The 12,852-nt window shown below is 45.5% G+C and overlaps 1 protein-coding gene across 2 annotated transcripts in view; it reads right to left on the bottom strand.

The window, feature by feature from the left end:
• Positions 1–12,852, bottom strand: part of KLHL3 (kelch like family member 3) — a 48,091-nt gene that overhangs the window by 31,283 nt on the left and 3,956 nt on the right. For both annotated transcript variants that reach the window (XM_021552283.3, XM_077786684.1), the window contains exons 2-4: positions 9,044–9,160; positions 5,939–6,045; positions 786–907 (exon numbers count right to left, since the gene is read on the bottom strand). In XM_021552283.3, coding sequence (XP_021407958.1) covers positions 786–907; positions 5,939–6,045; positions 9,044–9,160 — 346 coding nt within the window. The remainder of the gene's footprint in view (positions 1–785; positions 908–5,938; positions 6,046–9,043; positions 9,161–12,852) is intronic.

Raw genomic sequence — 12,852 nt, 5'->3', positions numbered from 1 at the left:
CTCTCCCCAGCATCACTGACACAGACTTGCTCCCCTGGCAATGTCCAAGTCAAAGCGAGGAAGACAACGGGCTCAAACTGCCACTTGCAAACAAAACCAGACCAGCTGAAAAACTGAAAAGCACGTCCACACACAAGCTCTCAGCATCCCTCCCAGACATCAGTGGCTAAGTGCAGAGCCTTTTTCTTACCACAAATACAAGCAGAGTCAAAGAAAGAGCTTTACCAGCAGCCACAGCCACGTGACACTACAAAACACTCTTCCTGAGCACCTTGCCTTATTTGAAGGCTGCCTTTCAATTACTCTTTCCACTTCTGAACAAATATTTACCTCTCAGAAATTCAAGACAGAGCACACACACAAAAACAAGGAAGAATGTCCTCATTTGAACAATGTATTCCACTCAAAGCTCTCAAAATTACCCAGAAGAATTTAAAAACTAACAGCCACATTCCTCTGCCATGGCCTTAAAACATTTGACTCACTGCTTGTTTGAGTCTATTCTGACCTTCGACAGACTGACCCACAAGTCAGCACATCTTCTTGGAAGGCAGATGCCTGCTCTTGTTATAACAGCTCCACACAAAAGCTAAATGCAACATGACTTAAGCGTGGGGAAAGCACTAAAGTGCCTCAAGACTAAACAGAGGCTGGAAGCAGCTCTTTTCAAGCTCAACCTTTTACTTTCTGCAGCCTGAGGAGATCCCTCACCCCCGAAGAACCTGTGCCTTTGAGTGCCAAGCCTTCCTCTTGGTTCTCCACAGGAGCTGCTGAAGCAGACCCACCTGCACATTCTCCTCCGTGACCTCGATCTCCGCGGTGTAGATGTAATCAATCAGCTTCCTCAGGGTCTGCCCATCCACATCTTTTATCTCAATCTTCTTGGCCTTACTTTCAGACATGTCTCCTGAAATTCATTTCAAAAGGACAGTTACAGTTTGCTCTGCAGGACCTTGCTCCCCACACATCCAGCACATTCTCCTGGTGTCTGACTACCAGACTGCCTGGCATTATCCCTCACCATTGAAGAACCACCAGTGAGATTCTCAGAAGCTTCCTAATGCCACCTAAAAAGCAACTCAAGACTGAGGACGCTGGTGTAAAGCAACATAAATCAATAAATGCAAAAGCCTCTATTTCTTGACAGAAAAGAACCTGCCATGGTTCACCTGCATCAAACAAATACAAGAGCTAAAAATAAGCCCCCAGTATGTCCCTCAATCATGTCTCAGAACAGGGATAGATTCAAAGAGACTGGATGTGTCTCACAAAAGCCTTTCAGAAATATTTTTCTATATCTAATTATTAAAAATATATATTTTAAATATATATATACATATGGATAGAATGAATATGAATGAATATTAATTAATATGTTGCAACAGCTACATTAGGGTATATTTTTGGTATACCCTACATTAAAAGCAATGCAGTGTTATTCTCTTTCTTTAGAGAGAAGCTAAAACCTGCTCAGAAAAACAAGCACACAGGCCAGCAGTTACACCCAGCATGCAGCAAGCTTCTCTCCTAAATTACCCTGCTGTAAGCCATCCATCACTTACACCTTGTGCAAAGCATCCACACAGAAAGATGCAGTTCTCATCTCTCACCTTCCCAACCTCGCACCTTTGGATCCAAACTGAATCCTTTCCCCAACTCAAAACCACGTGGAACTAGAGCAATAATTTCCTCCCTGAATACACAAGTAATGCCCCATAGCTGTGTAAGAGCCTATTCATGACCCAGAGCTTTGTGCACACCTCCACACTCCCCGTGCAACAGGAGCACATCAGAGGAACAAAAACATGCAGTGGGGAGGAGAAAGGACTCCCCACGGCCCTTCCAACATGGTGACCTCACCCAGGAGTTAATCACCAGGATCTCCACAGAAAAAAACAGAACAAACTCCCAAGTGGAAAAAAAAAGATAGGTGGAAAAACAAAGCTAAACAAAGGAGAGCATGAAGAAATGTCAATTCTTAAACCTGGGCATGAATAATCACTACTCTCAGAAATCCAGTGACTCAGTACTGCTGTGGGATTAAGTGGAAAAATATTTCCTGCAGCCTATAGAAGTAATTACAGCCTACACCTCCGTGCAGCATTCCACAGGACGTGGCCAGGCACAGTAAGTGCACAGCACAGAGTCAGATGCTAAAGAGGGCTCAAGCTTGAGCAAAACCTGGATGCTGCTAATTGAACTTTGCTGACTTTCCTTATGTGAATAACAAGGTAAATAATAGGAGTAGGGTGGGACCATGAGTGTTAGAACAGTCAACAGCATCCCAAGAAGTGAAATAATATTTGCTTCAAATTCAATTTTTAAAATTGAATAATAAAATGTTATTCAGAGAAGCTCATGAATACAAATGTACCAGTACAAAGGAATAAATGACCTACATTTGGGAGCCCTTCAAAGCAGGTAGGACTTTTTAATTGACAAAATGTCATCTTCACACACTTCCTCAAAACTCCAAACATCTCTGGAGATGAAAAGGTGCTTCTCAGGACAGCTGGGTCCCCTTCAACCCTGTGGTGCTGGAGGTGCCTGTAAGGAGCACCCAGCGACCCCCCTGCATGGGAAGGTCAGTGGGACCCCCAGCCCTGCAGGACCCTCAGCATGAGGAGGGGCTCGGCCACACACACCCAGAGATGGATGCAGAAATAGCTTGGAGGGACCAATCTGATCACATCATCTGTCGTGGTGGCATCCATGTGACACAAGCAACAGAAATAAAAGCTGTGTGGGCTTCCCCGCCCACCAGCAAGCTGCCAGCCCTGCACACAGAGCTTCCTCTGGCTCTGCTGCGGGACCAGCCCAGGCACCTCCGGAGGGAGACTCGTGTGCTGTGCCCCCAGCAGGACAGGATCCCACAGGAGCCATCCCGCCCCTCCCCTGGCACAGGGGCAACAAGAGTCTGGAGTTGGTGCAGACCAGGAGCAGGCAACAGGCTGCCCCTTCCTCCAAGCACAGAGCCAGGGCAAGCCTCTGGAGCAGCCTGTGGGCAGCCGAGTGCTGGATCATTGAGGGCATCTCATCTCACATCTCTTCAGGAGAAAAACCTACACCTTAAACCCCACAAGACACAATTTCTAGGGTGTCTTTCATAAGTTGGACTCCAGCCCTAGCTGAAAGCTTAATTACAGGATAATTCAAACCATGAGCATCTCTCCCACGTGAGGAAGGGCTGCCTTGCACGTGGCACTGCACAGACCCATCCCTGCATCTCTGCAGCCAGGCAGACACAGGGGACAAGGTGAGAGGGAGCAAAGGCAAGCAGAACAGGCAGGTGGCTCTGAGCAGACCTCTGTAAGGGGACAGACTTAGCAGACACAGCCCCTCATGGAGGCATTCCTTTCCTGCACCACACTCAACACCCAGCAGTGCCTTTTCTGCTCCCCTCTGCTCATCAGGGCAAGAAGAGAGCAGAGCTCTGTTTTGTCACAAGACAAACCACACTCCAAACTGCAGCAGCCCACGGTGCTGTGTTTACCCAGCACAGCAGCCTGCTCTGCTCCCACACATTGCATTTCCCAGTGCAAAGCCACAGCTTTGGCTGTTTCCTAAGTCACAGATGTGCTGAGGGAGCATTTGAGTGCATTGGATAGCAAAACCACAGCCTCTCACACATGGGGTGAGTGCTTTGAAGCAGCACATAAGTCCTGCAAGGGAGGTTTCTGCTTCCTCCTTCAGCACTTCCAAAATTCCTACAGTATCTGACAGGAGCAATCCTAGCAGTGTCACTGAGGTATTTGTTACCCTTTTTGAAATGATCGTGTTTTCTTCTAAATGGACAGAAATTACTGTCCCAAATCATCCCCACAGAACAGTGACAACAAGGACCAGCATCCAAAATGTTCTAGAAAGCCAGCATGGAAAGGGACACTCAGGAAGTGCTGGTCCCATCTCTCCTTCAGCAGTGGAAGATACAAATGGAAAATGTGCCTACCCATTTTCAGACTTTTCAGGAATACTTCAAAGAGGAATGGCTAACCAGAGGACATACATGGCTAAGGAAAGACCCCAAGGTCGCCACAAGTTAATTCGTGGCTCTAAGGTCAGGGCCAGCTGACAGATTCAGAGCCTGCAGAGTGAGCAGTGATGAAGGTGGATGAGCTGTGGGTCTCAGTGTGGCTCCCACTGCTCACAGCTCCACACTGATCACTCACTACTCACTGCTGGGGGACTCCTCCAGTGGGAATTCAGTGTGCACAAGCAGCTCCTGCAAATACCCCAACAGTGCAGCTGAGCCTGGCCCTTGGCTCTATCACTGCTGTGCAGTGCAAAAAAAACAAGTTACAACAACCAGCTCGTGCTGAAGGTGTGATTTTAAACTTGCAGGGAGTGAACCCCCGTGCAGATGGAAGGAGATCACACAGTCTGGCTCCATGAGATTCAGACCTTAGGAATTTGGAGATAGCCAGACTGAAAGCAAAGGGAGAGCTGGTCTTTGCCTGACCCTCTGCCCCCGGGGACTTGTCAGGGGGAGGGGACAGGCGGCTGAGGCTGTCACCCAGCCCAGGGGAGCTCTGGAGCCAGCCACATGATGGGTTAGCTGATTACTGTTTAACCCACAGAGTGAGGGATTACACGGCCCAGAGAATTCCTGCATGGAAACATGAGCAGCCCTGCACCACCACCTTCCCACTCAGATGACCTCTAAGGATCAGAGGGTTTTTCCAAGGGTTTTACTTTATTAAACTCTTCCTCAGGGACAAGCATCACAAGCTGTGGTCGAGGTGCCCTCATGCACAGCTGCTTCTGAGCAGCGCTTGCTCCTCTGCCTCACCAGTGCAGACAGTCCCAGCTGCAGGGTGCAGCACCCCAGGAAACACAAATGCTCCCCACCTTAGCTCACCACACTGATAAAGGGAGTGTCACATCTCACCTCACAGTTTACACCTGAGGTTTTCTCCCCACGTCCATCACAGAAGGGAAAAAAGCTTCACTAACGATAAGGTCTTTCCTGAGAAATGCTGCATTCTGCTTCCAGCAAAATTAATTAAATTATGTCTAATCTCAAGACTTTTAAAAGGAAGAAACAAGGCCCAGACCACAAGCAAATGAACATGAAACAGGGAAAAAATCCCTGAACCTCATTTATGTTGGAGCTCAGGGGCAGTAAAAACCATTCCCTGGGGTGTACAATCATTTTCTTGTATTTGTCAGTTCCTATCCTGGAAATGAGGGCAAAGAAAGGGAAGGAAGCTCAGGAGTTTCTGACCACACTAATTTTACTAAAATGACTTAAATAAGCTGCTCAGTCCCCTCCTTCATGACTGACCTATCTTTCTTGGGTTTTTTTTGCTGATCTATCTCGGCACAGCCTTTGAAGGGCACCTGCTCCAGGGGTCAGGTGATCAGAGCAGGAATTTTGTCCTCTTCTTCCTTTCTGTCATTACCAAAACACACTGGACTGCAGCAACTCACCCTGTTAAAAAGCTGGGCTGCTAAAACACACTGGGATCAAGAGAACAACAGTGTTATTTCAGGCAGCAGAAAAAAGTGCCATGGGAGATTAAACATCTGTGGCTGCCAAATCAGTATCGGCAGGATTGAGCCTTGAAACTACAACTCCTGTGCCAGCAACTTCTTTCATGTGCACCATGAACATTTAGGGCACTGAACACGTGCTCGATGGTAATGTTGTCATGATCCAAGGTCTTGTTGGGGGAAAAAAATAACTCACAAAGCACTGAGCCAAATCCACAGTAACCTCACAGTGCCCCACATGCTACCTACTCACCCCACAGGAATTAGTCAAGGATGACCAGCACCATCCATCAAGCACAGCAAACTGCAGACCCATCTGTGCCCCTTCTCTCTCAAGGAAACCCTCTCCAGCCTGTGCTGCAGCTCCTGACAGAGACACAGCCCGAGGGCTGGGGACAGCAATGGCCTGTTCAGCCCAAGCACTGGCTGGTGTGACAAGCAGTACCTGTAAACATGGCACAAAAATAAGGGCTGCAGGCTGCCAGCACCACCCGGTGAGCTTCCATCTCCACGGTTTCGGCCACAATCACCACATCACACAGGAGCCGCTTGCTGGGAAAACATCAGAAAAGAAAAAGATCATTTCAGAATTCCCTGTCAGGCAAAAAGCTACATCACCACTTCCCGAAAAAGTGGAAGACCCACCATTACATAAACAGCACCTGAGCTTCTGCCAAATCCCAGGGGAAGGTCCTCTAATCCTTCAGTACCAGCTCCTATCACTGTTTGCCTACAAAGCAAAGCCTGAATCCTCCTGAGGCTGCAGCCCTGTCTGTGCTTCTGCTTTCCCCAGGGAAAAAAAACCTGGAAGCCAAACGAGGCATACATGCTGCTCAAAGAACAAAGGGTAAGCAGCTCCCTCACCTCTCAAACAAGCAGGGCTTGGAGGAGGCACAGAAGAGCGTAAGGATTTGGGCACTACCTGGGGCCAGGCTCTAGTAGATCTGTAAGACAAGAAATAGCCATGCAAGGAACACCAGCATCACTTTTGTCTTTCCACAGGGAAAAGGTGGAGTGGAAAATGAAGTGATTTCTGTACTTCCTTCCATGCTAGCCACTAAAGAAAGTGGCCACCAAAATACGTCCTGGCACTGGTAAGTGCAGAAGCTGCCTGAAGCATCTGCCAGAGCAGAGGTATCAATCACTGGAGTTTATCTATGGGCCTGAGGACTTCATTTACCTCATGAATTAGTCTGGGATTAAGAGTCACTGGGATAAAGAATGGGGTTCCAGACAAAAAAAAAAAAAAAAAAAAAAAAAAAAAAAAAAACCTTCTAAGCTGCCCCACTGACTCATTGTAGAGCTTTGGAAAAGTCACTTCATTAACGAGTGACCTTTTCTACTCACCCCACGTATGTCCTTTGAGGATTCATTAGTTAATGTTTGCACAGAGCTTCCCAGATGCTGACAGCAAGAAGTGCTCAGCCTCCCAATAAGTTGGTTTAAGATGCTTAAGCATACAAATGCAAACTAAGGGTGTTCGTTTCAAATGTCAAGCCCAAAAAAGGATCAGTGCCTGTAAATCTAGATGTTGCCTTCTCTTTGGAAATACTTATCTCCACACTGACCTTTGTCTTTAGGAAACTGCATTATCAAATAAACATACACAGAGCTTCTAATGGACCAGCTATGTCTCTTGTTCTCCATATATTGGAATATGTGAAAAAGCAGCTGTGAAATGGAGGGTTATAGTTGGAAAACAGGAAGAAAGTAGGAACTGGCAGTCTGTACCCTACATTCATTCCAGTTTGGAAGGAGGGAAGGGCAATGAGGGAAACTCTTTAAGAGCCTCTTAATAGAAGCTTCCTCATTTCTTTTAGCTTATGTAGAAGGTGCTCTGTTCAATTCCACTTTGGCTACAGTAATCTAAAGTACCACTCATAAAATTAATTTCATCTACATTTGCCAACTAAAAGCCTAAGTGGCACTTAGAACCATGGTTTAGTGGTGGCCTTGGCAGTGCTGGGTTAAAGATTGGACTCAATGATCTTAGAGGTCTTTTCCAACCTAAACAATTCCATTATTAGTATAGGTTATTAGTATAGGTTATTCCATAGTATATATGTTAAAGGCTTGATTTTTCTAGACACCCTGAATGAGATTTCTGGATGCATATGAAGGGAGAAACTATTATTCAAGGCATCTATTAACACTGATCGCTGTCAGCTTAACAGATCCCAAGCTCAGTGCACATTCAAGAGATGTGAAAACTGTATATTCCACAACAGCAACAGGAGCCAACAAAAAAAAAAAAATACAGTACCCAGAAGATGAAAACATCATACACGTGCTTTCATTCTTCTATATTTCATCTCTTCAGTATTGCCCAAGATACCTAACCACAGGCACTAAGAAACATTGTCTGTCTCCAGTTCTTCCCACTCTGCTTCAATTAACAGAGGAATAACAGTAGCACAATAGATTTCTGAATATAGCTGCACAAAACTTTAGTTTCATATTCTTTGCTTTCAGTACAAAGAAAGGATCAGAAGGATGCCAGTTAAAAGTAAAAAAAAATATTACAACATACCCTGCTTCATATAATAGGTACAATATTTCCATTTTGTTCCTATGCAACAGACAAACCCTGTCATATATCTGTGGAAGGAAACATTTCCAATCCTTCTCCACACTAGAGAAGTGTGTATTAGGAAACTACTTAATCCATAGGGAGTAAGGAGCTATTACAGCATCTTTTGATTACTTGGAGTGTGCAGAAGAGCAAAGGGTGTTACCTGCTTTCATCACATCCCCTCAACAGTTAGGGAGCACATACATTCATGTGTGTGACACACATACTTTCCATATTCTTTTTAAAACTAGAAGGGTGAAAAGGCTAATGAATTAGGGAAATGCTCACTGAACTTTCTGTCTGGTTTGTGGGATAACAGCCACCAAGAAACAATTCAGGCTGAACCACTGCCACCACACTGCTGATGTGATGACAGCAGTTTTCAAGGCTGTGTTCACAGATATATTTTCAGCCTCTGTTCTCCCTGTACCCACACAGCTGTGTAAAGACCAAGGTGTTCTCTTTTAACTAATATGAGGATTTTTCAATCTGCAGGAAGAGAGCTGACATTCTTCCTGAGTACTTGCTTTTTTTTCCACCCCTTACTTTGGAGTGCTAAGCCCAGACTGAGTGATGCTGCTAGTTAAAGAGACTAAGAGCAGTACATTAATAATCTTTGGTCTGTAATTATGTGTAGGTGTCTTAATGTCGGTAATGTTCTATTATTGAGTTTCAGACCCTTATCTCAGTTAAGAACATAGTTTACAGCTGAATTTGCTGTAAGTAATGGTAAAGTCTAAATGAATTATCATCTATAAATGAAGGCTATGGCTCAGAAAATGTTGTTGGGAAGACAGAGGTCTGATCCTGAGAAGAGCAGCCCACCACAAAAGGACTACATTTTAGCTCCCTATTTGTGATTAATCCTCTACATGGAACCATGAGCTGTAATAAAAACGGCACAGACTATTTTCTACATCTCTCAATCAGCATAATTCTGCTAAACCACAGAGGGTGCCCAGTAAGTCAAAAGTGTACCTCCGTAATTCATTCATGACCTTGAAAGCCTTTCTCATGTGAGAGGGATTGACTGTCACTGTACGCTGGTCCTTTTCATCTTCAGCTGCCTCAGAGGAACGGGAACTCTGCTTAATGCTAAAAACAGGGACAAAAAAAGGAGCAGAAAGTTTGATTCAATGGTACTTTAAAAAACAAGCATCCTCAAACTGCAGCACAGGGTATTAAGCATGGAGTTACTCACAAGTCAGTCAGTTTAGGTTCTCCACATGAAGTGCATCAAAAAATGCAGCTACTTCTGCATGGATGTTGAAAGCCAACTAAGCCCACATTTCAGCCAGCAGGGAAGAAAAGAAAGAAGTGCCAAACACCTGAGGACAAAGCCCAGCCTTTCAGGCTTCAGGCCAGGAAAGCAGTATAAGTTGAAATTCAAGCCAGAACATAATTGCCTCACTGAATAGAAATAGACTTCAACACTGGGAACTATAAGAGTACCATGGATTTTTTTAACATTCATACAGAGAAAAAGAAGTTTAGCCTTCAATGTCCCATCTCAAAAAGGCAAGCACACTATATATGACTTGTATCTTCTTTAGAGGCAAGTAGAAAAGGGCTATTAAAACTCCCTGCACAGCTTTCAAAGCTTTACTGAAGCTTCTTTCCATTTCAGAAATAGTCTATTTATTGCCACAGAAACATATGGAATGAATTATTAAACCTTCCTAGCAGAACCACCAGCTCCATAGGTAATGTCAAACCAGAGGCACAGCTATGTGCTGTGTCTAACCAGGCCAACAGGTGCCTAAGGCACACACGTGTCCTCATTGCTTTGTTGGCAGCAATGGCTCTCTACACACAACTGACAGTGGGTCAATATCTCCACCTCCCTGATGTGAAAGCCTGTGAAATCTCTCAGAGCTAAAGGCTTCCACCTGAGAAAGGAGCAGCACTCTGAGGCCAGTCCCTGTCCTGCTCACCTCCAGTCCCTGTCCTGCTCACCTCAAACCCTGGCAGGCAAAGGCAAACAAGACAAGTCCAGGAGGATTGTCCGTGTCTAAAAGAGAGTGGAAGTTCTCAGGAGGCAACTCCACCACCCCATGGGCCTGACTGGAGACCTCCTCAGAGCTTTTCCTTCCAAAGGACAGTCTTCTTCACCTTTGTCTCCTCCTCCCTACCACCTTTCTTAGTTGGGCTGGCATGATAAAAAAGGCTGAATTGGGCTAAACCAGCAGTCTGGACAGCCCAGCATCCTGGCTCTCTGGTGACCAGAAGATGGTGTCTGAAGAAGGGCACAGAGCAGGGAAGTGTGGAAGGATCCTTCTCAGAACAACCTGTCAGCTTCTGTCAAGGTGTGTATGCACGCACATATATGTCTATATACAAGCACACTTACACACATTGACTTTCCCTTTGAAAAACACATGATTCACTATTTACAACCCCTGACAGTGTGAAGCCCTGGCTAACATTACATCATTACATCCTGCCTGCTCCTGACCATTGGCTGCCACCACCTCCGTGTCCCTTGACACCACACGAAGCTCTGCCCCCAACAATCTTTGGTGGGCTGCACTCTCCTTCCTTGAGAAACAAGAGGCTGAGCAGCAGCCTGGCTGCACACAGCTCAAATCCACTCCTGCATACTGAGCAGCCTCAGCTTTGTGCCTGAGACAAAGGTTAATGCCAAAAACCAGCCCAAGTCCAATTCTTTCACTTTGCTGAGCGACTGAAATATTTTCAGTCATAAGTGAAGCCACAAGGCTGAGCAGAACATCACTCAGCACATGTCCCAGTGAGGGGGAGAACTTCCCAAACTCTGTTACTGCCATCATCCAATTAGTTTAGTATGGCTGGATTAAAAGAAGAAAAATCAGAAAGAAGAATACCTCGTGTTAAGCATTCAGCATTCAAGGGACTGGTACCAGGCAACAGCATAAACAGCTTTTCTATCCCTGCGGAACACTGAGCTCATTCTGTGCCACATGAACTGCCAGAGGTGTTCATGGCCATGGAGCTGTGCTGGTACTTGGCTCTTCCCCAGCTCTGCACACTCCAGTGAAGAAGCTCCTTGCTCTCCTTGCTCCAGGGACACGGCCAAATCCAGCTAAACCTCAGTGCTGTGTCTCTCAAAAGCCCTCATTGAAACTTTGGGCCAAGTGACCACAGCTTTCAGCATCCCAGCATAAACCCTTGATTTTTAAACAGCTAAACCTGCCCATGTATGATTGAGCCAAGAAGGGGAAAAAAAGGCTCTGGAAGTGCAAGTGACTTCATGGAGCTTTCAGGCTCCAAAGCTGGAACACGTACAGGAAGTAGGCAAAGTAAACAAAAAAGAAAAAAAATTAAAAAGAAAGTGAAACCAAAAGGGAGCATCAGGGAGAGCCACTCCCATTGCTCCCGGGTAGGACAGCTGGATGACCACAGGACACTGCCCTGGGCAGCCTCACGGACACCTCAAGGATCCAAAACCAAGCCAGAAATCTTAGGGGCTCTTTAATAAGAACAAGCACACTGCTGAGATTTGTTTATTAGCTCTCCAGTGCCAGAGACCAAAGATGTTCAAACTTTTCTGCTGGCAAAAGATACAGTTCAAAGAACACAGCAAGTTTCACTGAACACCAAAGTAAATGTCAGGTCAAATGTCAAGCTTTCATAAAGCCTCAACTGCACCAGCGTTCGTCTGTGTATTTTAAAAGCAAAAAAACTTGCTTCAGGATTTTGGAAGAAGATCAATCAGCTCTTCCTAAAAAGCAGGAAAGGTAGGTTTTTAAAAAACATCCTAAGAAACATCCTCAGCTTAATTAAAAGGGGCAGATTTCAGAATTTGCTAAAAGCTCACCATGAGAAAATACTGCAGATTGTCTGGTTAAAAACGTATTTCAGAAAAGATCAAGATATTCTATTTAAAGTTTTTTCCAACTGACTCATATAAAAAAAACAAATTTGAAGAATTAATGGCTAAGAGCCTTTAACTCATCTCTAAGACTGATTCAGCTACCATAGAATTGTGTTCCAGTAACAGACAAGGATGATTTTATCTGGGAGAGATATTTTACACTTCCATGCACATACTCTCAGAGATCACTGACACATTTCCAACATAAAAATGCAAGAACCTGAATGCTCCAAGCAAATGCACCCTGAGAAAAAGCAAAGGCTGCCCTAAGAAGACCAAACCATTATATTTCACAGCCTTTTCTGAGATTTGTCCTCCCAGAAGGCTAAGAATTATTGCATTTATTACAATGTTTTTATTATAATGGATTAAAGCAAAGGAGGAATAGGGTCCTCTGATCAAAGATACCAGCCAAGACCAACTGGACATGGTAGAGCCCCTGCACCCCATGACCACAGGGACATGGCCCCATGTTTGCCAAGCTGATGTCCTACTACAGCAGCAGGACTCTGAGCCAGCTGCCAGCAGCAATTTGTTCTATTCCTGGGCTATCCGAGGCCGTGCACTGACTGAATGGACAAATGATTTAATTTCCCTGGGCCAGATGAACATCCTCTTTACAGAGACAGCGGGATGCTCCTAAAATGAGCAGAGAGGCTCTTAGTTTCTGACAGTGCCAACCCCACTGCTCCCTCCTGCGTGACCTTTCAGTGATGCCCCCAAGTAGAACAAATGAACCCCTATTTGAGAGACCCCAATTAAGCCAGTGAAGCTAATCACCACCCCGTTGACACCGTGTTCCTCCTCTCCAGGACCCCCTAGCAGAGCTGGGCTCAGGTTGCCAGGGCTCACAGCCCAGCTCCTGCCCAAGTGTGGCCACAACCCAGCTGACAGAAAGGTATTTTAAAAACCCATACCCCACCGTTCTGCTGCC

This window comes from Lonchura striata, chromosome 15 (assembly GCF_046129695.1).
Source record: "Lonchura striata isolate bLonStr1 chromosome 15, bLonStr1.mat, whole genome shotgun sequence".
NCBI classification, from domain to species: Eukaryota; Metazoa; Chordata; class Aves; order Passeriformes; family Estrildidae; genus Lonchura; species Lonchura striata.
This window is presented reverse-complemented; position numbering and strand designations above follow the sequence as displayed.